Source organism: Rhinopithecus bieti, unplaced genomic scaffold (assembly GCF_001698545.2).
Source record: "Rhinopithecus bieti isolate Rb0 unplaced genomic scaffold, ASM169854v2 scaffold_12049, whole genome shotgun sequence".
Lineage (NCBI taxonomy): Eukaryota > Metazoa > Chordata > Mammalia > Primates > Cercopithecidae > Rhinopithecus > Rhinopithecus bieti.
Genome location: NW_016807278.1, coordinates 349,895 through 376,429, shown reverse-complemented (window position 1 = coordinate 376,429; position 26,535 = coordinate 349,895). Strand labels below are relative to the sequence as shown.

The window sequence follows — 26,535 nt, the reverse complement described above, 5'->3', positions numbered from 1 at the left end:
AAAAAAAAAAAAAGCAATAAAAGAAGTTGGGTTTTGAAAATATAAACAAAATGACAAACATTTAGCTAGACTAAGAAAAAAAAAGAGAATACTAAAATAAATAAAACAGAGATTTTTTATTTTAAGGAGACATTACTACTAATACCACAGAAATAGAAAGTATTATAAGACACTATTATAAATAACTATATGCCAACAAATTTGATAAGATAGAAGAAATGGATAAATTCCTGGATGCATACAACCTACCAAGATCAAGTTATGAAGAAATAGAACATCTGAACAGACCAATCAAAAGTTGAATTGAAGAGAAAATTGAATCAGTAATCCAAAGTTTTCCATCAGATAAAAGCCTAGGACCTTATGTCTTCTTTGCTGAACTCTACCAAACATTTAATAAAGAACTAATACCAATTCCTCTCAAACTGTTCCAGAAAAATTGAAGAGGAGGGAATACTTACAAACTCATTTTGCAAGGCTAGCATTACTTTGATTCTAAAACTAGACAAGTACACAATGAAAAAAGAAAACTATAAGCTGACATCCCTGATGAGCACTGATGCAAAGATTCATAACAAAATACCAGCAAACCAAATCCAAGAGCACATTAAAAAGATGATTCATTATAATGAGTGGAATTCAGCCCAGGGATCCACGGGCGGTTTATCAGACTCAGGTTAATAAATGTGTCCACACTACATTAACAGAAAGAAAGAAAGAGAAACATGATATAATCATTTCAATAGGTGCAGAAAAAGAATGTGACAAAATTTCACATTCCTTCATGACAAAAACTCTCAACAAATTAGTATAGAAGATGTGCACCTCAAGACAATAAAGGCCATATATAAAAAACTCATAGCTAACATCATACTGAATGGGGAAAATCTTCATATACAAATGGACCAATGGAATGGAAGAGAGAACCTGGAAATAAACTTACTCACCAAAAGCCAATTGGCTTTTGACACAGATGAGAACACATATTGGAGAAAAGACAGTCTTCAATAAATGGTGCTGGGAAAATTGGATATTCGCATACAGAAGAATGAGACTAGATCCCTACCTCTCGCTATACACAAAATCAACTCAAAACGGATTAGAGACTTACCTATGAAACCCCAAACTACAAAACTACTAGAAGAAAACATAGGGGAAATGCCCCACAACATTGGCCTATTGAGTTAAATGGACATGAGTTGGCAATTCATATAATTAAGGACAGATAGTAATATGAAACCATCTCAACCTACCTAAGGTTTCAGAACAAAAGGTGAAATCCTTTATTTCACTGAAAATTAATTTTATATATCACTTTGGGTAATACTTCTTAAGTAACTTGTTTCTGAAGTAAACTTAGGATATGTGAAGGTTTTCTCATTTGGGGTAAGAATGACTTTATAGAGATCTTGCTTTGAAGAAGTCTCTGATTAATGAATGACTGGAACCAAGAAACATAACAGTAATACTACTTATTGTTGGTGGTTGTTGGTAAAAACCATACTTAAAAAATTCTAAATGACCCAATGGATTTTTGTTTTTGTTGATAGTTGCCATAAGAAAATCATATAGATGGATGGATAGATAGATATATGATTAATAGATAGAGACATCTCCAACTCTTTTCCTCTGTCATCATTTTCTTGCTTTTCTTAAGCTTGCTCTTTCTTCTATAACTCTTCTGCCATTTCCTTGTTCAGATAATTTCCTTGGCTCACTTGGCCAATTGCTATAGTCTTCTTAATCAATCTCCCTGTCTCTTCTCTCTGCCTCTTTCAATCTACATTGTATACATCTGCCATAATTGTCTTTCAAAAACAGAGTAATCATGTTACTTAAACAAAGTGTATATATATTTCCTAGTTTCAAGCTCCCAATTTTGGTATTGAAAACCTGATCAAACCCACTTCTAACCTGCCTCTCTATCTTTAACTATCATCTCCTATCAGGAATTTCTTATGTTCTAAACAAACTGAAGTACTAACTACTATTTTCAAGAAATAACCTTTACCTTCTCAATGCTGTGCCTTTACTCAATTTTTACTATTGCCATAAAATATCCCACATTTAACACTCCAAATTTCACAGCAATATCTATTACCTCTGTACAGTCCACCCCAGATCTCTGGAATTTACTGGTCTCCTGAATATGTTCCTGTCAGAAAATACAAGCTATCTTTTATTACAGACATTTAATGCCTTTTCTTCTACATTTGATTATAATCTCCTTGAAAACAGTTCCTATTTTATTCTTCGTAGTACTTTATGACAGGTAAGAATTCAAGGACTGTTTATCAAGTTGAGTTCTTTCAGCAGAAAAACACTGAAGAGGCACCAGATCATGCACTCCCAGAAAGCTCCACTTGCACTCCTCGAGGGCTCCACCTTCGATAGAAAAGGAGAAATGGCAGCTTTGCTCTTCTCTAGGCTGTGGAAAGTCTCCAATTCAACTCTGTTCCAAATGATGCTGGTCACTGTTTTGTTGGCTACCGTTCTTGGTAAGTAGTGAAGAGACAGGCCAGACAACCAGTCTACAACTGAGTTCATCACACACCCTATTTTAAGAGGTGTCTAAGAGATCTTTAACATTATGGGATATATTTGACCACCTGGAATTTGGGAAACATACTATAAACTAAAAAAAGAAAATCTTGTTTTATAGATGCTCCTGATGCTCCCTTTTAGAATTTTTCTCTCCAGGAAACTCTGAACAACTTAACATTGAAGCAATCATGACTTGTAATAAATTCATATCATCTGCCAGCCTGGCCATGAACTCTCACTGCCTGTGTGGTTATTTAGAATGTAGGGGAGGTTGGTATAATTCTTCTGGGGCATTTGGAAGGTCACTCAGTACTTTGTTTAATTCTTGCCAGGGAAGTAGAATTAAGATTTTATTTTTCAAGGGTTTAATGATTCTCCACCTTGTGATGCTTTTGAAAATATTTTATTTTTTAACAGATCATTTATTCTAAACTAAAAGGTCCAAAAGGACACACATGAAATGCCTCCTCATCCTTGACTGAGGCAACTAATCTTGTGTAATGCTATTATTAGTAGAAAATATGTTTCTGCTAAGGCAGGAGGCATAGCATAGCTGCCTATATTCTGAGCAGACAGATGTGGGCAATCTGATAGAATGATGAAAATCAAGTCTATTCATTCACTTTCTAATAAATTAGCACTTATACAGTCAAAGACGGATGAAATTTTTCTGCCTTTACTCATTATCGTTTTCATTATCATTACTCAACAAGTGTGTATTATTGATCACTTACTGCACTCATTGAACAATGACATAATAGGAGTTATGATGAAAGAGAAAATCATGGTCTCTGTTCTAGGAAACTTAGTACTCAGATATCGAGATATTGTGTCCCAAGATATAGCTGTTGATGTTCCTTGCCATGTTTTGTGTGTGTGCAGGTGACTGTGGTCCTCCACCCAAGTTACCATTTGCTTCTCCAATAAATCCGTTGTATGATACTGAATTCAAAACTGGAACTACTCTGAAATACACCTGCCACCCTGGGTATGGGAAAATCAATTCAAGTCGACTGATTTGTGATGCCAAAGGCTCATGGAACTATAGTATCTTTTGTGCAAGTAAGTATCAACATTTATTTTTCTCACATTTACTTTTTTTCCCAGAAAGTTCTTTTAGGAACTTAATGAATTACTTAATTCATATGAAAATCTTTGATCAAAAGAGTTCAAAATTAACATCACCTATAGTATTTGGAAGGAGTCAGTTGGGAATACACTTGGGCATATTTTTCTAACAGTTAAAATACAGCATCTGGCTGGGCGCAGTGGCTCAAGCCTGTAATCCCAGCACTTTGGGAGGCCGAGGCGGGCGGATCACAAGGTCAGGAGATCGAGACCATCCTGGCTAACACGGTGAAACCCCGTCTCTACTAAAAAATACAAAAAAAAAAACTAGCCGGGCGAGGTGGCGGGCGCCTGTAGTCCCAGCTACTCGGGAGGCTGAGGCAGGAGAATGGCGTGAACCCGGGAGGCGGAGCTTGCAGTGAGCTGAGATCTGGCCAGTGCACTCCAGCCTGGGCGACAGAGCGAGACTCTGTCTCCAAAAAAAAAAAAATACACACATATATATGTGTGTGTCATTGCTTCCACATGGACTCTAACCATGACTAATGATATGAAAACCATCGTTGTATTTCAACTATAAAAACACTAATGACCACAACACGCAAATCAAACCCACTTATAAAAATAATTAATAATTCCTTCATTGACCTACCCACTCCGTCCAATATTTCCGCATGATGAAACTTCGGCTCACTCCTTGCTACCTGTCTAATCCTACAAATCATCACAGGCTTATTCCTAGCAATACACTACTCGCCAGACACCTCCTCCGCCTTCTCCTCAGTTGCACACATTACCCGAGAGGTAAACTATGGCTGAACCCTCCGTTATCTCCACGCTAACAGTGCCTCTATATTCTTTATCTGCCTCTTCCTACATATCGGTTGAGGCCTATACTACGGCTCATTCCTCCTCCCAGAAATCTGAAATAGCGGCATTATACTCCTACTTATAACTATAGCAACAGCCGTCATAGGCTACCTACTCCCATGGTGCCAAATAGCATTCTGAGGTGCCACAGTAATCACAAACCTCCTGTCAGCCATCCCATACATTGGAACTGACCTTGTCCAATGGGTCTGAGGCGGATATTCAATTGATAATCCCACCCTCACACGATTCTTTACCCTTCATTTTATCTTACCCTTCATTATTACAGCCCTTACAACCTTACATCTACTATTCCTTCACGAAACAGGATCCAACAATCCCTCCAGGATTTCCTCTCCGACAAAATTACCTTTCACCCTTATTATACAATCAAAGATATCCTCGGCTTAATCCTCCTCCTCCTCACCCTAATAATATTAGTACTATTTTCACCCGGCCTACTAAGTGACCCAGACAACTATACTCCAGCTAATCACCTAAACACCACCCCCGACATCAAACCAGAATGATACTTCCTATTTGCATACGCAATTCTACGTCCATCCCTAACAAACTAGGAGGTGTATTAGTACTTCTACTATCAATCCTCATCTTTGCATTTATCCCCATACTTCACAAATCCAAACAACAAAGCATAACATTCCGCCTACTCAGCCAATTCCTATATTGATTCCTAATCACAATTCTACTGACCCTTACTTGAATTGGAGGCCAACCAGTAAACCACCCCTTCATTATTATCGGACAAATAGCATCCCTAATATACTTTATCACAATCCGAACCCTTATACCACTTGCCTCCTTAACCGAAAACAATCTACTCAAATGAACCTGCCCTTGTAATACAAGCTAATACACCGGTCTTGTAAACCGGATATGGAGAATTCTCCCCAGGACAACTCAGAGAGAAAGCACCTAACTTCACCATCAGCACCCAAAGCTAATATTCTAATTTAAACTACTCTCTGTATTCTATGGGGTGCACGTTTTAAGTACGACTTAAGTACTAACTTATTTTACAACCTCCTATATAATTCGTGCATTACTGCTAGCCAACACGAATATTACATAGTACTACAAATGCTTAACTGTACTTCGTACATATTTATGCACACTTACAAACTGTCCTTGTAAATATGCTTACAAGCAAGAATCCTCATGACTTAACCAACTGTAGAACATAACATCAACTACCAAAGATCAAGTTTTCCCTCAAGGATACCAACTAATACCAAAACTCAGTTATCGTACACAGTACATTACACCGTTCATCGAACATAGCACATATAAGTCAAATATATTCTCATCACCACGGATACCCCCCTCAGTTAGTGGTTTCTTGTTCACCATCCTCCGTGAAATCAATCTCCTGCACAAGAGTGCTACTCTCCTCGCTCCGGACCCATAACACGTGGGGGTAGCTATAGTGAGCTGTATCCGGCATCTGGTTCTTACCTCAGGGCCATGAGACTAAGATTGCCCACACGTTCCCCTTAAATAAGACATCTTGATGGATCACGGGTCTGTCACCCTATTAACCAGTCACGGGAGCTCTCCATGCATTTGGTATCTTTTATCTCGGGTGTGCACGCGACCCCATCGAAGAAAGCTGACCCCGCCACACCGTATGTCGCAGGATCTGTCTTCGATTCCTAGTACATACTATTACTGATCACACCTACGTTCAATATTCCAGCCTCGCATAACTACCGATAAGGTGTTATTTAATTCATGCTTGTTGGACATAACAATAACCAATCCTAATATAGTTGGTTAGTTTAGTATATTCATCCTAAACTATAAAACCACAACAAATTTTTACTTTTTTTCTCAAAGCCCCCGTCCCCCACCTCTGGCCTTTCCCCTATAAATATACCTTTGCCAAACCCCAAAAACAAAAGCCTCAATTCACCAAGCCAGAGCCTGCGTTCTCATCTTTTAGCTATGCACAATTTTAACTGCTAGCCCTCAACTAACACAATCTCCATCTCATCCTACTACTTTCACCTTTAACTCCCTCTCTATTTTACCCCACCTACATACCTACTGGCTACCAGACCCACACCCTCATTATCACAATCCCCAAAGACAGAACCTCACAACCATATATAATCCCCCCAAATTTAACAAAACCCATTTATGTAGCTTAATCAACCTAGAGCAAGACACTGAAAATGCCTAGACGGATTCATACATCCCATAAACAGACAGGTTTGGTCCTGGCCTTTCTATTAACTCTTAGCAAGATTACACATGCAAGTATCCCCGCCCCAGTGAAAACACCCTCTAAATCATCACGATCAAAAGGAGTAAGTATCAAGCATGCACAACGGAGCTCAGAACACTTTGCTCAGCCACACCCCCACGGGAAACAGCAGTGACAAACCTTTAGCAATAAATGAAAGTTTAACTAAGCTATGCTACACCCAGGGTTGGTTAATTTTGTGCCAGCCACTGCAGCCATACGATTAACCCAAGCTGATAGAAACCGGCGTAAAGAGTGTTTTAGATCTATTTTAATAAAGCTAAACTCCATCTAAGTTGTAAAAAACACCAGCTGATGTAAAATAAACTACGAAAGTGGCTTTAAAGCTTCTGAATACACAACAGTTACGATCCAAACTGGGATTAGATACCCCACTATGCTTAGCCCTAAACCTCAATAGTTAGAACAACAAAACTACTCGCCAGAATACTACAAACAACAGCTTGAAACTCAAAGGACTTGGCGGTGCTTCACATCCCTCTAGAGGAACCTGTTCTATAATCGATAAACTCCGATTCACCTCACCACCTCTCCCCTAGTCTATATACCGCCATCCTCAGCAAACCCTAATAAAGGTTATAAATTAAGCATTAGTGCCCCGGCAAAAACGTTAGGTCAAGGTGTAGCTTATGAGGTGGTAAGAAATGGGCTACATTTTCTACCCCAGAAAACCCCACGATAGCTCTTATGAAATCTCAAGGAGGATTTAACAGTAAATTAAGAGCAGAGTGCTTAATTGAATAAGGCCATAAAGCACGTACACACCGCCCGTCACCCTCCTCAAGTATATTTAAGGATCAACTTAACTAAACACCCCTCATATCTATATAGAGGAGATTAGTCGTAACACGGTAAGTGTACTGGAAAGTGCACTTGGATAAACCAAGGCATAGCTTAATATAAAGCATCCGGCTTACACCCTGAAGACCTCAATATAATTTGATTGCCTTGAGCTAATGCTAGCCCCAAACCCAATCAATACTAATACCAAATAACTTCTACTAGACCATTCACTCGTACAAAAGTATAGGCGATAGAAATTTTATCCTGGTGCTATAGACACAGTGCCATAAGGGAAAGATGAAAAAAGACCAACCAAGCACAAAACAGCAAGGACACACCCCTATACCTTCTGCATAACGAATTAACCAGAGACAACTTCACAAAGAGAACTAGAGCCAAGTTCCTCGAAACCAGATGAGCAACCCAAACACAGCTAAAAGAGCACACTCGTCTATGTGGCAAAATAGTGGGAAGATTTTTGGGTAGAGGTGACAAGCCTACCGAGCCTGGTGATAGCTGATTATCCAAGATAGAATCTTAGTTCAACCTTAAGTTTACCTACAGAATCACTTAATCCCCTTGTAAACTTAACTGTTAGTCTAAAGAGGGACAGCTCTTTAGACACTAGGAAAAAACCTTGTATACAGAGTAAAAAAATCCAATTTCCACAGTTGGCCCAAAAGCAGCCAACAATTAAGAAAGCGTTCAAGCTCAACATCAAACACCTAAAAAATCCCAAACGTACTACTGAACTCCTCGCATCACATTGGATTAATCTATTATTTCATAGAAGCAACAATGTTAGTGTAAGTAACATGAAAATTTTCTCCACTGCATAAGCCTACATCAGACTGAAAAATTTCACCGATACTTAACAGTCCAATATTTACAAACACAAACAAAACTAATACTACTCAAACTGTTAACCCAACACAGGCATGCTTCCAAGGAAAGGTTAAAATAAGTAAAAGGAACTCGGCAAACTTAACCCCGCCTGTTTACCAAAAACATCACCTCTAGCATTACTAGTATTAGAGGCACTGCCTGCCAAGTGACACATGTTTAACGGCCGCGGTACCCTGACCGTGCAAAGGTAGCATAATCACTTGTTCCTTAAATAGGGACTTGCATGAATGGCACCTCGAGGGTTCAACTGTCTCTTACTTTTAACCAGTGAAATTGACCTGCCCGTGAAGAGGCGGACATAAGATAATAAGATAAGAAGGCCCTATGGAGCTTTAATTTACTAATGCAATCTAAACCATACAAATCTGTGGACTTTAACTTACTACACCTGCATTAAAAATTTTGGTTGGGGTGACCTTGGAGCATAACTCAGCCTCCGAACAACCTATGCTAAGGCTACACCAGCCAAAGCGAATCAATGCCCACAATTGATCCAATAACTTGACCAACGGAACAAGTTACCCTAGGGATAACAGTGCAATCCTATTTTAGAGTCCATATCGACAACAGGGTTTACGACCTCGATGTTGGATCAGGACATCCTAATGGTGCAGCAGCTATCATGGGTTCCTTTGTTCAACGATTAAAGCCCTCCGTGATTTGAGTTCAGACCGGAGCAATCCAGGCCGGTTTCTATCTACTCTATATTTCTCCCTGTACTAAAGGATAAGAGAAATAGGGCCCACTCCATAAAGCGCCCTCTTTCCATAGAAAGAGAAAAAATGAGTCAGAATAAGAAATAAGCATTGAAAAATATCTCTAGGTCTATCTGGAAGCAGGAGTTAAAGTTAGTGAACCAGACTTTTTTCCCCCTAATGTTCTATTTTGTGAGTAATTGGAATCATGAGTCATTATTTTAATTTTCCTCCTAGAGAAACAATGCAGAAATCCAGAATTAATCAATGGGATAGTGGAAGTTAAGAAAGATCTTCTCCTTGGTTCAACCATAGAATTCAGCTGCTCAAAGGGGTGAGTATAAGGCAACCTAGAAGCAATAATTTCCTTTTCATTTAATTTTTATAAGGAGTTAATGCATTTATATGTTTCAAAAATAAAAGTGGCAAAAAAAGACATACATCAGTAATTCTCACTTCCACCCCACCCTCATTCATCCCATTTCTCTCTACCCTCTGACAGAAAATGACATTGATTAATTTCAGATTTATCCCTTTAGTGTTTACTTCTATAAATACAAGTGAGTACAAGTATTTTTATCAACATTTCCCCCCCCCTTTATTATAACAGAAGATATCTGACTGCGTACAATGTTTTGAACCTTGCTTTTGTTTTTTTCACTTACAATATTGCTATGGACTGAATTTTTTTGGTATTCCCTTAAAATTCATATCTGAATCCCCAGTGTGATGGTATTTGGAGATGGGGCCTTTGGGAGATGATTAGGTCTTGGGAGCGGAGTCCTCATGTGGGGATTAGTGTCCTCATAAAAAGACGTGAGCTCTCTCTCTCTCTCTCTCTCTGTCTCTTTCTCTGCCATGTGAGGACACAGCAGAAAGTCAAACCATCTGCAAACCAGGAAGTGGGCCCTCACCAGAACCTAACTATGTTGGTACCCTGATCTCAGACTTCCTAGCTTCCAGCACTGTGAGAAATACATTCCTGTTGTTTAAGCCATCCAGTCTATGGTATTTTGTTAAAGCAACCAGAAACATCTAAGACAAATATGTACTAGAGATCTTTGACATTCATGCACCAAGTGTTTCCTCATTCTCTCTGTCTGTGTGTATATGTATGTTTACAGCTGTATAGTTTTCTAACGCATGTATCGTAGCTTATCATAGTTTATTTAATGATTCCTACTGATGGACTTTTGTGTGTTTCCAATCTTTTCCTGTTACATACAATGTCCTGATGCATACTTTGTATATATGTTATGGTATATGTATTAATACAGAGAGATGTTTGTAGGACAAATTCCCAGAAGTGGGATTGTTGGATTAAAGAGAAGATGCTTTGAAATTTTGCTAAATATTGCCAAATTGCTCTTTATAAACTGTAATATTTTGTAATATAAACAAATGCCTATGTCTATACCTCCATGATTCACTATTTTATCAAACTTTTGAATTTTTGCCTATTAAAGAGAGAAAAAATCTCTGTATAGTATTTTTTAATTTTTTTATTTTTTCAGACCTCTCCGGGATGAAAAGCTTTTTATTTTGAGATAAGTATAGGTTCACATGCAAATGTTAAAAAAATATACAGAAAGAATCCATATCTTTCTCTAGATGGCCTTTACATTGTCTTGGCATCATTTATTAATAGATCTACACCTAATCCATGTGAGAGAACATCTTTTAAAAATATGTATTTAATTCCTCAGTGTATATCAGTCTTTTTTAGATGTTCTATTCAATGCTTTTAGTCTTTCTGTGTATTCACACAACCAGGTCCTTTCTCTTGAATTTTTAGTGTGCAATATCACTTAGAGGTATCCGCCTGACTGTTCTGTTTTTATAGTTTTCCTATGTTTGCTTGTTCATATTTCTATATGAACTTTTAAATTGGTTGAGTTTTACTTTTAATCAATTGTATTAAGCTTTTAAATGAACTTTAAGAGAATAGACATTTTATGATGTTGCATCTTGCCAGCCAAGACTTCCCATTTGTCCTAGTCGTCTATGTGTGTGTGGCTGTATGTGTGTGTTTCAGGACTGTTTTAAAGTTTTCCCCATTTACATTTTTCAATTCTTATGTTTAGTCTTTGCTATCTTATTTTATTTTTGTCTTATTTTTGAGATTGCAAATGGTGTCTTTTATTCCATTATATCTCCTAACAATTTTTATTCATATATATGGAAACTACTTACTTCTATATATTAATCTCCTATCTCAGCTAATACCTTGAATTTCCTTATTACTTATAATAGTCTATCAGTTGATGATATGACTTGGCTTTGTCCCCACCCAAATCTCATTTTGAATTGTAGCTCCCACAATTCCCACATGTGGTGGAAGGGACCCTATGGGAGATAACTGAATCATGGAGTGGGGGCGGTTTCCCCCATATTGTTCTCATGGTGATGATTAAGTCTCACGAAATCTGATTATTTTATAAGGTGTTTCCCTTTTCACTTAGCACTCATTCTTTCTTGCCTGCTGCCATGTAAGACATGCCTTTTCCCTTCCACCAAGATTTTGAGGCTTCCTCAGCCATGTGGAATTGTTAGTCCATTAAACCTCTTTTTCTTTATAAACTACCCAGGCTCAGGTATGTCTTTATCAGCAGTGTGAAAACGGACTAATACAGTTAGATTTTCTTGGGATTTCCAGATATCTAATTATGTAATCTGAAAATAATGATTCTGCTATTTTCTCTTTTCCAATTTTTGTATTTCTAATTCCTTTTTCTTGTGTACTTACGCTAGCAATTACCTCAAATAAAAAATTGATACCAGCTATTGTTCTCTTATTCTTGACTCTAGCAGAAATGACTAGTAAGCATTTTCTTCCTAAATTTAGTGGAGCTGTATCTCCACAGATTCCCATTATATTGAACATTTTTGGCCAAAACTAATTGTTGATTATTTTTCAAATGCCATTTTAGTGACTATCAAGATGATTTTTCTTAATAGATTTATTAATATCATGTATATATTAGTCTGCTCAGGCTGTCATAACAAAATACCAAAATCCCATGGACTGGGACAGTTCTGGAGTCTAGAAGTCTCAGAACAAGGTCCCGCAGGGTTTGGTTCCTGTTGAGGGCTCCCCGCCTGGGTTGCAGATGACTGCTTGTCTTCTCACTGTGTCCACACATGACCTTCCCCTGGTGTCAGCATGAGGGCGCAGGGACTGCAAGTGGGAGATCTTTGTGGTGTTTTTTCTTATAAGGACTTTAATCTTATTGGATCAGGGCCCCACCCTTCTGAACATTAATTACTTCCTTATGCAAAGATAGCCACACAAGGGGATTAGGGCTTCCACATACAAATTTTGAGTAGGTACATTCAGTCTATAACAAAGTATTCTGTATTAATATATCTCCTAATTTTGAAGAATCCTTTTATTCTTGAAATAAAACTGTCCTATTTGGTCATTGTATAATTTTCTTTTAAAGTGTTCCTGGACTCTGTTTGATAATATTTTATTCAGGAGCTTATTATTGATATTCAGGGTAAAAATTTTTTTTTTTTTTAAAGGCAAAAAGTCCTAGAAGAAAGACTGGGACTTGCCAAGAGCAAGAACAATGAGGTGATAATCAGGAAGTTAGGAACTTAAGAGTTCCTAAGGAACTCTCAGGTTTATGAGAGTAAACCAAGCTCTAGAAGCCAGAAGAAAGATTCAAATTAGAGGTCAGAGTACTAGTACACATCAGTAATGTGTCTTGCTCCTTTATTTAAAGGAAACTACATAACAAACTTGAGTGAACCACTTACTTGTTTTGAGCTGCCTGATTTATAGCTTGTTAGGAAGAGTGTAAGATTTAAGCCAAGTCCTCAGATTTTAGGTGTAAAACTTGTTCTGTTCTATTTTTATTCATTGCGAATGGGTACCATGTGATACAAAGAAAAAACTTAAGTTGCTTAGACAAGCTAGAGCATTTTAAAATTGAACAAATAAAGCCTTTGCTTGATATGAGAAAACGTAACTGCAAGCTGGCCTAAATGGACATTAGAAATCAAGAAAGCATTATTTTTTCATTTCAAAATATTTAATAAAAATTTGTTTCTTTTTTTCTTTAACAGGAGGAAATTACAGTATTTATTGATGCAACATACATGTGGGAGAGCTTGGTGATGAGTAACTCAAAGGGGGTGATTTGAATTTGGGGCTTATATACCATTTTAGTAGGTGATGGGAGAAAGGCACTTATGGGAAGCAAATGACTTTTTAGAAAGATAAATACATTTTCAGGAGAACAAACAGGATATAAGAAAGTTTGCAAAAATATATTTTACAATTTTATTTAAATTTTAAAGGTTCAGGGGTACATATGCAGGTTTGTTATATACGCAAATTCATGTCGTGGGGATTTGGCGTGCAGATTATTACATCACACATGTACTAAGCATAGTACTCAATATTTATTTTTTTCTGATTTGTCCAAAACCTCATGGATAATTTATGTCTAGAGTAAATGAATTCCACTAAAATCTTTGACCTACCTTATTTAGGTTTTTCTTAATTGGCTCAACCACCAGTCGTTGTCAGATCCAAGGTAAAGGAGTTGACTGGAGTGATCCTCTCCCAGAATGTGTAAGTAAGTAAAACTTTTTTTTTTGACCTGACTACAAACCTAATCTACTTTAGGTAATAACACTACTGTGAAATTTCACTACTTCTTTTATCCTCCATTAGAATTTGCATGAATTTTGGATTTAACACAATGCCTACCCTGAGTATTTCTTTCTCTTCCCTCACTCACCTCAGTTGCCAAGTGCGAGCCCCCTCCAGACATCGGGAATGGGAAACACAGCGGTGGAGATCGAGAATTCTACCCATATGCCTCCTCTGTCACTTACACCTGCAACCCCTACTTCTCACTCATAGGCAACGCCTCCATCTCCTGCATGGTGGAGAATAAAACAATAGGTGTCTGGAGCCCACACCCTCCGATCTGTGAAAGTAAGTCAGAATGATTAAGTTCTGCTTTGATCTCTTTTATTTGTTTAAAAGCAAAAGGAAGGCGTATTTATTAGGGAAGATGGAATGATTAAAAGAGAAACTAATCATTACAATGATGGAGTCATTCATTTGTTCAACTAATCTTGTTGCATGCTGTATCAGTCAGAATAGCATAGGGTGTGCTGCAGTAGTAATCGACACCTAAATCTCAAGGCCTTTATATAGTAAATGTTTTTTTCAAGTTTCTTCTTAGTGCACTGCTAGCCTGGGACACTCCCTAGGGCAGCTGTCACTTATATGGTAATCCAGATTGTTTAGATCTTTGACACCTCCAAGTCAAAACTTCCACAATTAGTTCAGCGGGAGAAGAGAAAAAGGAAAGTCAGTCTCTGGCTCTTCAGTTCTTTGACCTGCAAGTGACACATATCACTTGTCATTACAGCTTTTTGGCCAGAACTAGTTCCTTGTTTCTGCATAATGCAGAGTAACTGGGAAACACTGTCTTTTGTTTATCTTACAATAACTGGAAATATGGGTGGACACTAATAATGTCAACCACGCATGCCTAACGAGCAAACAAAACAACACCAACACCAGCAGGTAATAAAGGTAATACAAGTCAATGAAAGAAAGTACTTTCCCTTGGCCTCTCTATGGAAGCCAGAAGAGATGTTTCGTCAGTATCAGTAATGATTCAGCTTGCTGGTTTAGGACATTATTCTTTACTGCAATTAAAGTGCCTAAAACCATAGTATCACATATTGTTTTGACTCAGTACAGGACACAGCCAGTGCCGGGGCAAGAGAGAACATAATAGTGAAAAGACTGCAAGAAGTGGAAAAGGCAGGAGCTGAGGCTGAATAAGTTAGTAGGGGCCAGGTTAGGAAAGCCTTGTGTGTCACTTTCAGGAGTTTGGAACGAAGGAAAAGGGAAGACATTAAAAGGACAATGTGAAGTGAGACAAAACATAACTGATAGGCACCTGTTGCAACCTTTCAGCCAGGAAATGAAGGTGGCTTCAACTGTAGCCATAGCAGTGAGCCTGGAGGGAAGTTGAGGAAGTATAGAGGAATCAAGGTTGGCAGGATTGACAGGATGTGATGACTAACATGTGGGGTGAAGACAGCTTGTTCTCTGCTTATGGAGGCGCAGCACAGATTTTCCGATGCCCTGGCTGCCTCTGCATGACACCATATCATTACCATGGGTCACTGACTCCCAACCAAAATCATCCAGGAAATTAGGCCATTTAATGGAAGGATTTTGAGACACTGAGATTTGGACTTCAGGGTTTAGATATTGCTCATTGTTATTGATGAGAAAGCTGGAGGACTTTACATGACCAACATGATGGGACCTCATTTTGCTGAGGTTTCTGGCAACTTGAAGTATACAAATCTCCAAAATGTTTTCTTTGTTCAGTATCTATTAAATATATACTTGTATTAGGCCCTCCTTGAAGCAATGCCAACAGTTACAGTCACCTCTTTACTGCCATTTCTCTCTGATAACTCAGATGTCTTTTTATATGCTTCTTTAGAAATTGTCTGTCATCGACCACAGATTCCAAAGGCAATCTTTGTTTCTGAATTTGGACCCCTCTACACTTACAAAGACTCTATTGTGGTTAACTGTGAGGAAGGTTATAGCCTCAGAGGCAGCAGTTTCATCTATTGTGAAGCGAATAATGAGTGGTATCCTTCTGTTCCCTCTTGTGTATCCAGTGAGTATGGACTACGATGGAGTTCCAATATTTGGATCTAAAATTATCCTGACATATAGGTGTGGCATGCTCATAGGCACAAGCCAACTCGACTCCCAATAATCATTTTAAGATACATTAATACTTTTCTTGTTAGAAGGAAGATTTTTTTTTTTGTTAATGATATCTTAGTGCTATTGGAAAAATTTCATATATATCATATAGTCATGAGACAAACGACTTCATAGATATTGTAGACTTACATATTTGCTGTAAAAATTTTCCAGGAGACAATAGTAAAGTGTTTCAGTCTAACAAAATCAACATATTAAGATAATTTTTTGAACAATGGAAGTAAGATTCCTTTAAGGCAGTTCTTTTTCATAATTTGCATAGAAATGCTCTATGGGCCAATATTGGTCTTGAGACCTTGATGTTGTAAATACATACAGATCATTTATAACATTAATGATTTATTGCTAACATTTATTGAGGATTTTCTATGTGATAAACACTGTTCTAAGTGCTTTACATCAATTAACTCATTCAATATTTACAACTATTCTAAGAAGCTGCTATTTTTAATCCAATTTTAATGATGAGAAAACTGAAAAAGAAAGATTAAGTAACTGGCACTAGCTAACATAGTTAATTGGAGGTGGAAGCCACCACTACATTGTGGTTTATCTAGTCTCTTCTGCTATCACATGAACTTAGGTGCCATTCAAAATGTGTAGTGATGAAATTCAATAAATATACAGTTTGACAGACACATATCCTCTCCTTGATTCACACGGACCTTTAGCATATTGTTGAATAGAAAAAAAAAAAAAAATACAAGACGAAAGGCCCAGCTGCAAAAGTTACATGGGGCTTGGTTTGAAGCCAAAGCATGAAGTTGCAGATGATAGGGTCATGATGTCAAGAAGAATCCCTCTTATTTTAACTCCCCATTAGGCAACGAGATTAGAAAGTCAGTCTCATCCTGGAGCAAATTTTTGCTGTGTCTTTCTAGTGATCCTAATGCTTCCTCTGAAGACCAACCATTCTAAAGTGCAGTGATGTGAAAGGAAAACTAAGCTCCTACAGAGTTGGCCCAGCACCTAGAAACTGTCCCCTTCCTGCACCATGGCGTGCTTCTCAGTACAACCTCTCCAGTGGCACATGCATTTAGTAGACACATGCACTTAATAGACGCTAGTCTTCTGGGCAATGGTGCTGCTGAGTCTTTTTCTGGAACTCCCATTTAATCTTTACCGTCTCATTTTTTGCTGAATGAGTATGTGATATCACTATTTTGTGACAGGCTCCTGAGTCACTCTGCCATTCCCAGTAACACGTTTCTTTCACCCTTGTGCTTTCTTTATGAGTGGATGCTTGTACCGACCTACCGGACATTTCCTATGCTTCCTGGGAGAGAAATGACTATAACCTAAGTGATCACGAAATATTTGAAATTGGAACTGAGTTGAAATATCTATGCAAACCTGGCTATAGAGCTGTTTTAGATGAGCCTCTGACTGTGACTTGTCAGGAAAATTTGACATGGACATCTTCCAACGAGTGTGAGAGTAAGTAGACTTGAACTTTGTGTGGTGTGTATGTGTGTGTATCTTCTTTGCTATTGAAAATGTTGAGCACAATCCTTGAAATTTGCTGAGACTTGCTTCACTGCATAGCATATAGCTAATTTTTATAACTGTTCTGTGTGCACTTGAAAAGATGCATATTTTGCAGTTGTTGGGTGCAATGTTATATATACATCAATAAGATCTAATTTTAATGGTTTTGTTCAAATCTATTCCCGTATCTATATTTATTTCTTATCTGCTTGTTCTCTCTGTTACTAAGAAAGTTTTGTTTGTCTTTTGTCTTTTCAGAGTTTTTATTTGTTTATTTGCTTGCTTGCTTTTTGTGAGACAGGGTCTTGCTCTGTCACCCAGGCTGGAATGCAGTGGCATGATCTTGGCTCGATGCAGCCTTAACTTTCCGGGCTTAAGCCATCCTCCTGACTCAGTAACTGGGTCTATAAATGTACACCACCACACCTGGCTCATTTTTGTATTTTTTGTAAAGATGGGACTTTCCCGTGTTGTCCAGACTGCTCTCAAACTCCTGGTCTCAAGAAATTCACTCACCTCAGCCTCCCAAAGTGCTGAGATTACTGGTGTGAGCCACCACACCTGGCCATCTTTTTTGTTTTTTCAAATCATTTTTTGCTTTGTGTATTTTGAGACTACATTGCTAGATGCATACACATTTAGAATGATATATTTTCCTGATAAATTTCACCTTTTATCATTATAAAATGACTCTATTACTACAACTATTTTATCTTTAAAATTCTACTTTTACATTAATGTAATTCTGACAACTTTGAGTTAGTGTTTACATGGTTTATCTTCTTTTAGTTTTTTGTTTTTAAAATTTCTGTAATCATATATTTTTTAAGTGTATCTTGGAAGCAAGATAGAGTTGGATATTTTAATCCTACTTGACAATTTTCATTATTTAATTAGAGCACTTGTCAGTTTACAGTTAGTGTAATTATTAATATATTTGAATTTATATCTAGTATCTATCTGCTACATACTTTTTTGTTTTACATTCTTTTTTTCCATTCTTTTGAATTGATTTAAATATTTTTTTCCATTTTTTACCTGGTATTTACTTGGTATTTATTTACTTTTAGCTCTTTCTATGATGTTCACACATAATTTACTACTTCTGCCTCTTCCCAGGCAATGAAAAGCCTTAGAAACCTTTAACTTGATTTATCCTGCCTGACTTAATATGATTTTATTTTTGTGTATTTCAATTATAAATGTGTCTTAAACTCTGCATTATTATCATTATTACTATTGCTATTATTATTTTAGTAAATCCAATTAGTTTAGATTTGTTCACAGAATTACTATTTTATTCTCTTCTGATTCTTCAGTCATATCTATTGTCCCTTTCTTTTGCCTCATAAATACTCTTTAGTTTCCTTTAGTGAGAACCTGTTGATGATAAATTTCTCTTTTTGTTTTTCCTCAATGCGCCGTTATTTCACCTTAATATTTGAAAATATATTTACTGGATATAAAATTCTAGATTGGCAATTATTTTCCGTGGTCATGTGAAAGATTTCATTCCATTGTCTTCTGCCTTTAATTGTTTCTGTCCAGAATTTTGCTATTAGTCGTACTGTTGATCATGTGAAGGTTATCTGTTTTTTCTGATTGCTTTTAAGATGTTCTTGTCTTTACTTTTAGCAGTTTTGTCAGATATGCCTGGGTTGGTTTCTTTATGTTTAGCTTGCTTGAGATTTAGAATATTTCTAGAATATGAGGTTTGATGCCTTTCATTGATTCTGGAAAAATTTTCAACTTCAAATACTTCAATATTACAAATAAGTATTTTCTTAGAGTACAATTTCAGCCCTATTTTCATTTTTCTACTGACACTTTGGCTACATTTATGTTAAGCTTTTATACTGAATCTTCTATATTTCCTGTGCTCTTATTGGTGTTTTTACTTTTTGTTTCTCAGTATTTTATTATGAATATAAATTATGTTCACTAATTCTTTCTTCATTGATGTATTATCTGATATTAATTATTAATTGAATTCTTAACTTTATTATTTTTTCAGTTTCAAGGTTCCCACTTGTAGTGGATTTGTAGTATTGATATTGATTTTTCTACCAAAATTCTCAATGTTGTATTTTATTTCCTTCTACATAACAAAACAAAGTGGCTTTTAAATCAATGTTTAGAACTTCATTTTCTGGATCCTCTCAGATCTGTTAGCATTGTCTCTTGCTTTCTTTGGCTTTTAATAACCTTGTCTGGTCTCCTGTTTGCTTGTGGCAGGTAGTAAGAGGCATTAAGGGCTTTGAATGACCCGAATCCAATCAGGGAATGTAATGATACAAGCCTGGGTTTCAGTACTTATTACAGATAGTTGGTCTATTTTTGGTTTGTTCTTACTTCAAGGTATAGTTCTAAAGATTCCCAAGAGCTGCGGGTCACCAGCAGTCACACACATTGAGTTCTGATCAGCTTCTTAGCCACTCAGTTGTATTTTGCGGGGAGGAGAATTATTGTGTATATTTATATAGTATTATATATATAATATTATATATATTTCAACAGAGAAATATAGATATGATATTATATATTGGTATTTCTGTTGAAATACCAAGGGATATTATACATATATAGTGTTTGTGTGTGTGTGTGTGTATATATATATATCTACATTCCTGGCATACCTCGTTGGGTACCTTTCTTTCTCATTTAAAGAACTAAGACCATTAAGGTCTTAGCACCTGAATTCTTCACGGATTAACCGCCCCCTTCCCACTATGTTTTTCTACTTGTTATCAAAGAGGAGGTGAATCTAAATTGCTTAGCTCATCACTGCCAAAATCAACACTAATTTTAAGGACTTCTAATGAAGAAACACAGTTGGAGGGAAATGAAGTAATAGCATTTCAACCAAACAATGGCGGAATTCGGAGAAGATATTTGGTCTAACTCTTCTCTCAACTTCTTTGTTTCTTTCTTTCTCTTTTTCTCTTTAAATTATGGCAAAAGCACTTAACATGAGATCTACCCTTTCAACAAGTTTTTCAGTGTACAATATAGTACTGTTAATTATAGGCACTATTTGTAGTGCAGATTTCTAGAACTTATTAATCTTGCACAACTGAAACTTTACACCTGTTAAACAAGTGGAGAGTTATTTCCCCTCCCTTCTCCAGCCTCTTGCACCCACTGTTCTACTCTCCGCTTCTATGAGTTTGTCTTCAGATATTAACATCTATAAAGTGGAATCAGGTCTTCAGCCAAAGGTGTGTCCTCCTGATTGATTTACTAAACGTGAACATCATTTAAAAAAATTTTTTTTAAATGTTTGTGGGTACATAGTAGGTGTATATATTTATGGGGTACCTGAGATATTTTGATACAGACATGTAATGTTGAACATTTTTTAATTCATCAGGGGTATGTTGCCCAACACCAGATCTGGAGAATATCAGAATCATAAATGAAAGGAGGTATTTCACTGGTAAATGTGTCTATGCCTATGGAGACTATATTTCATATATGTGTGATGAAGGCTATTATCCTGTTTCTGTTGATGGGGAGAGTTCATGCCATACAGATGGCACATGGAAGCCTAAAATGCCAGCATGTGAGCCAGGTAAGAATATTGAGAGAACTTGTCCTAATTATTTCCTAGTTTCCCCAAATGATTCCACTTGGTTCCACAAAAGATCAAAGTACTTACAACTAACTGAATTTGAGGTTGTTCCTCCAAGAAGCATTGTGCAAAGAAGATCACAGATACACACCACTAGCATCATGCAAGGCAGCTATAGAACAAAATATGTTGGAAGACAAACCTACAGGAGAAATTTTCTCGTAAGAGAAAAAAGTAGAATTGATGAAGTCTTTCAGTTTCATTTTGTCATTTTTCCTGCATATATGCTGATGTTTTAGTAAAGAGGGACACTACCTCACAAAGCTCCATATTTATAAGTCAAGGCAGAAAACATGATTTACATATTGTGTAACAATGGAAGCTCCAGGTTAAAGAAGTGATCTGTTAGGGAGAGCCTTGAAGCCTGGTGGCTGACAGTGTCAGCCTTTTCTTTCCTTGCTTTGACTCAGACCTACTGAACCACCTCTCTGTTGAAATACCAAGGAGAAGAAATAAGCATTTAGGTGATAAACATCTGTCTCTAATCAGGATAAGACATTGAAAATGTCATTATTATGGAAGTATCTTCATTATGAAAGACTCCTCACATCAACACGATGGTGATTACTTGGTACTATAGTTTGGGTTTCTCTAAAAGCAAAACTTGAGAAAAATGACTTGGGAGCCAGTTGTTTATTTTGGAGGTGATTCTAGGAGGTAGGAGTGAGGGTTGGGAGAGAGACAAAGGGAATAAGCAAAGGTGACTATTATAAGCAGTAGGGGCTCAATTCTTTGGGACCACAGAGAAGTGTAAGGAATGCCTTTCATAATTACCTGTCTGAAGGATGGGAGACTGGGACATTTATCCAATACTTTCTGTTGCTCATTGGTTTAGGGTTGAAAGGGCAGTAACTGCTTCAGTAATTTAGTCAGTAACTGAGCCTCAATTGCAACTGTGCTCTTTCAGCTGCAAAAGAGGCTCCAAAGTAAGACTGACAGATTCACGTTGAATGCTTTCTGTAGAACATCATCAGCATAAGTCTGAGCTTGTGTAAAACTATATATTTCATCTGCAACTGTAGTCAGAAATCCAAAGGGACATGGCATGGGTACAAAACATTTGTTACCACATATCCTTCGAACCACTCGATTTGTTTATGTTCCATTAATTAAACTCTATTAATCTTAAGTAACCTACTGCTAACAAGTGTTATATAAGGAAAGAACAGACATTGTGTATTGAAATAATCAAAGAAAGTTTCATGGAGAAGTAGGACTTGAGATAACAATTAGAGAAGGTAAGCAAATTCTGATAAGGAGGAGTCCCAGGAGGAAATGTTAATATATAGAAGTGGAAATGTACATGACAAGTTTAGGGAAGGAGGAGTTGACTAGTTTGGTTAAACAGAAATAGTGCTAGATAGGGCCGAGTGTGGATGCTCATGCCTGTAATCCCGGCGCTTTGGGAAGCTGAGGTGTGCGGATCACCTGAGGTCAGGGATTCGAGACCAGCTTGGCCAACGTGGTGAAACCCGATTTCTACTAAAAATACAAAAATTAGCTGGGTGTGGTGGTGCACACTGGTAATCCCAGCTACTTGGTAGGCTGAGGCACGAGAACCGCTTTAACTCAGGAGGCAGAGGTTGCAGTGAGCTGAGACCACGCCACTTCACTCCAGCCTGGGTGGCAGAGTAAGACTCCATCTGAAAAGAAAAAACAAAAAGTGCTAGATGAATTTGAAGGATCCATGAAAAAGAAAGGCCAATAGAGGTACTTTTATTTTTTCAAATGTCCATGGTTTGTTAAAGGTGCTGATTATTTTATTTTTAGAAAATAGAGCATTTTAAAATCTCCGACACTTAGTTTTAATCTTAGGAGGCAATCATCCTTCAACATAGGACTTCCTTTGACATTCCCAGGGCTCTAAATTTGTTGCAATTTTTCATACAAGAGTTCCTGAAACTTGAACGTTCCCTTCTAGCGTAACTACCCCAGCATTTCATATTACTTATGTCAACACTGAAATCATTGTTTAAATTGTAAAATATGCTAATTATGTTCTGATGGTGTTGTAGTTATGGATAAGATTGTTTGGGGATCCTGCAGTTATTCAGAGCCTTTACAACTATTCACAGATACATATTTCCTTTACTTAGTCTGACTTCTATTGAGATTGATTTTCATTTAACATGACTCTCTGTGGTTGAATTTATGCTTTCATACCAAAGCTCATTTAACCTCCCTAAGCAGTGAAATATTTTAGTGATCATGTAAACAAAAACCAAGAAAAGTTCTATAAAATGGAGGATTCTCTCAACTCAAGAGTTGCTTTCATTCACATCAAGCTTTTCTGTAGGTTCTCAGGTGGAAAGCAGTATAAATGTTGAGTTGTGTCAAGTTACCTTATGGAAAAAGGATTTGGATGGGAACATTTGAATCTCCTACAGATCACTCAGATTTGGGGTGATTAATTTGAAACTATGAGTTCATGCTTTTCTGTATCTCTCATCATCCAAGTTTGCAGTTACCCTCCCGGTATTGCCCATGGACACTACAAGGAAGTTATTTTAATAACTCCTTATCCTGAGGCTACATACGAATGTGATGAAGGATATGTTTTGGCTGGATTTGCTACAATCTACTGCAAGTCTTTTCAGTGGCAACATGCACTTCCTCAATGTAAAGGTAACTCCAACTCAACTCATAATCCATTGAAGACAGAATTAGAAAATATTAATAGCAATGTTTCCTATTAATCAAAGGCAGCATAAATTTTGTCTTTATTTATTCATACTATTTAAATTATGCCTGATATATTTTTAAAAGTAATTGACAGATACATTGAAAATGAACTTTTCTTCCTATTCCAGTCTTCCAAAATCATAGCTTGCCCTATGTTCAGAGAGAACCACTACTACAAGGTTCTTATGTATCTTTCCAGAATATGTTGAGACAATATCTTTTACCTGAGAATACCTTTGTGACTCTAGTTTTCATGAGAATCCTGAGTTAATTTCAACTACTCAAGAAAGAGGAATCTCAAGTGTTAATTCCCAAATTATGACGTGTTGGAAATCTCCACAAAAACTTCATGATGGTTACCATTTCCCCATGATCTTTACATTTCCACTTTTGATGACCTGATGGTGGCGCTGAAACAAGGCGAATCAAGTAAGGCTCTATCTCTTGATTGTGCTTGGAGCTTTCATCATTCTGCTAATAATTACCACTGGCTCCATTTAACCCAGAAAGATTATGAAGCAAGAACAATGGAAATAAAACATCAGGAATCACACAAATCAAGGCTGTGGGATGGAGCAATTGAGAGCACCAATTCTTACCACTTACAAGCTATGTGATACTGAGGAAATACTTAACTTTTCAGTTTTCCTTGTTGGTAGAATTGTGATAATAATAGTATCTAACTCATAGATTGGTAGTGAGGATTAAATGAGATAAGTAAAAAATTTAGCACATAGACTGACATATAGTACTTGTTCAATAAATGCTAATAATTACTGTTATAATTATCATTAAAATAAAAGCATAGAACAACCTGCAGGACCAGAATATAATTATGAATACAATATCTTATCCATTTTATTATCCAATACTGATATGATGACTTTTTTTAGAAACAGTATGCTCAAAAATATGTTTCCATTACAGCTCTGTGTCTGAAACCAGAAATAGTGAATGGAAGACTGTCTGTGGATAAGGATCAGTACGTTGAGCCTGAAAATGTCACTATCGAATGTGATTCTGGCTATGGTGTGATCGGTTCCAAAAGTATCACTTGCTCAGAGACGAGAACCTGGTACCCAGAAGTGCCCAGGTGTGAGTGGGTAAGTGGTATAATTCAAGGAAGTTCTGTGCTACCAATCCCTAAAAATAGTGGCCTCTCCCAAGGTTCTGTCCCAGTTAGCAATGGGGAGATCTGACTTTTGTCGGGAAGCATAAGTAACTTACTACAATTAGCACTTCCAAACTTGCATGGCGATAAGCCAAGAGAGACACATTTTCCTGCTGTGTGTCTAGAGCCGAAATCTCTAGACATGAGAGTCTATTGATCCAGATGTCCTGGCCCCTCGTTCTACATTAACTACAATAAAGGTTTTGCATTTGTTTCATTTCTGGTTGGTCCTCAGAACCATGCCTCAGTTGTCCTTGTGGATGTGCTTTGCATCTGCTTTGGAGCCCAGCATCTTTTTAGCTTCAACCTGCTTGGTTGCTGCTCAAGGACAGATCTGGGCTTGGCTTGCATGTGAACACTTGCTAGGATGCACTGTCTCTCCTGATTTCCTCTTTGCTCTTCAGGTCAATCTCCCTTTTGCCAGTAATGACTCTCAAAATGTACTCCCATCCCCTACTCATTTCTTTAAATCACTTTCAGGAGGCACCTGAAGGTTGTGAGCAAGTGCTCACAGGCAGAAAACTCATGCAGTGTCTCCCAAGCCCAGAGGATGTGAAAGTGGCCCTGGAGGTGTATAAGCTGTCTCTGGAGATTAAACAACTTGAAAAAGAGAGAGACAAATTGATGAACACCCATCAGAAATTTTCTGAAAAAGAGGAAATGAAGGACTTATTTTTCCCTTCAAATCAACATACAGAATCTTCATTCATCAACTCTACTCTTCCTTAAGCAACATCACTCTAATAAGTGTCTGGGCTGGAGAGCTTTCTTACTACTGCTAGAGAAAATGTGTAATTATTGGTAATCTAGCCTTTTGTAGCTCAAATGTCGACTTTCCTGGACTTGAAGTGCTGGTTAATTAAATGATTATTTATCAAATATCAGTTTGTGTTGTCATCTTGGTCAATATGTCGCATAAATATGACACATTCCTGTACACAAATCCACTGCCTAAAGTTTGTGTAATTAACTTTGCCTCACTTTTTTGTACCTCAGAAAGAATAGAAGCCAGGGAATTCAAACCATGTTCATACTGTAATCTTTACCTGAATGCCTTTACTCTGAATCCCGCATGTGCCTACCCTTTACCTACAGAGAAGGATACAAAACTCAGAGGATTTTCTACAACATTACAGACAAAACCATTGTCTGTTTGATGGCCCCTGTCCATTAGTAACTCATCGCTTTACCCCTGCACAGAATTCCACTCTTCTCACTTTTAATAGCACTTTAAACAGATTGGGCTTGCATGTTGCTCAACTTTATAGAAATGGAATCATCCATTATGCATTCTTTCACATACGTTATTTTTTTCCTTTAAGTACTGTATTTGTGAGATTCATCCATGTTATACATAGTTGAGGTTCATTTATTTTCATTTCTATTTAGTATTCCACCAGTGTATGAATATATCACAATTAACTTATCTTGATGAACACCTGGGTTATGTTTAGTTTTCTGGCTATCATTAATAGTGCTGCTACGAATAATTTTGTAAATGTCTTTTGCTGAACATTGACATTTTTTTTCTCTGCATATACCTGAGGATGGGATTGCTGGCTTATAAGGTGTGTGTATGTGTTTGTTCAGTTTTCCAACGCTGTTATACCAAACCACACTCCT

General features: G+C 37.2%; 1 protein-coding gene and 1 long non-coding RNA gene across 2 annotated transcripts in view; one reads left to right on the top strand and one right to left on the bottom strand.

Moving 5' to 3' along the window:
- LOC108535129 (uncharacterized) overlaps nt 1–13,970 on the bottom strand; it is a 26,459-nt gene extending 12,489 nt beyond the window's left edge. Inside the window, exon 1 of the long non-coding RNA XR_001887136.1 lies at nt 13,905–13,970. This is a non-coding gene — a long non-coding RNA (uncharacterized LOC108535129). The remainder of the gene's footprint in view (nt 1–13,904) is intronic.
- Nucleotides 1–25,787, top strand: part of LOC108535128 (zona pellucida sperm-binding protein 3 receptor-like) — a 38,276-nt gene extending 12,489 nt beyond the window's left edge. The window contains exons 2-12 of the mRNA XM_017880853.1: nt 2,317–2,498; nt 3,427–3,606; nt 9,391–9,487; nt 13,654–13,739; nt 13,910–14,104; nt 15,645–15,827; nt 17,177–17,377; nt 20,799–20,999; nt 23,517–23,684; nt 24,669–24,844; nt 25,393–25,787. Of these exons, the coding sequence (XP_017736342.1) occupies nt 2,317–2,498; nt 3,427–3,606; nt 9,391–9,487; nt 13,654–13,739; nt 13,910–14,104; nt 15,645–15,827; nt 17,177–17,377; nt 20,799–20,999; nt 23,517–23,684; nt 24,669–24,844; nt 25,393–25,641 (1,918 nt within the window). The 3' untranslated portion in view covers nt 25,642–25,787. The remainder of the gene's footprint in view (nt 1–2,316; nt 2,499–3,426; nt 3,607–9,390; nt 9,488–13,653; nt 13,740–13,909; nt 14,105–15,644; nt 15,828–17,176; nt 17,378–20,798; nt 21,000–23,516; nt 23,685–24,668; nt 24,845–25,392) is intronic.
- The last annotated feature ends 748 nt before the right edge of the window (nt 25,788–26,535 follow it).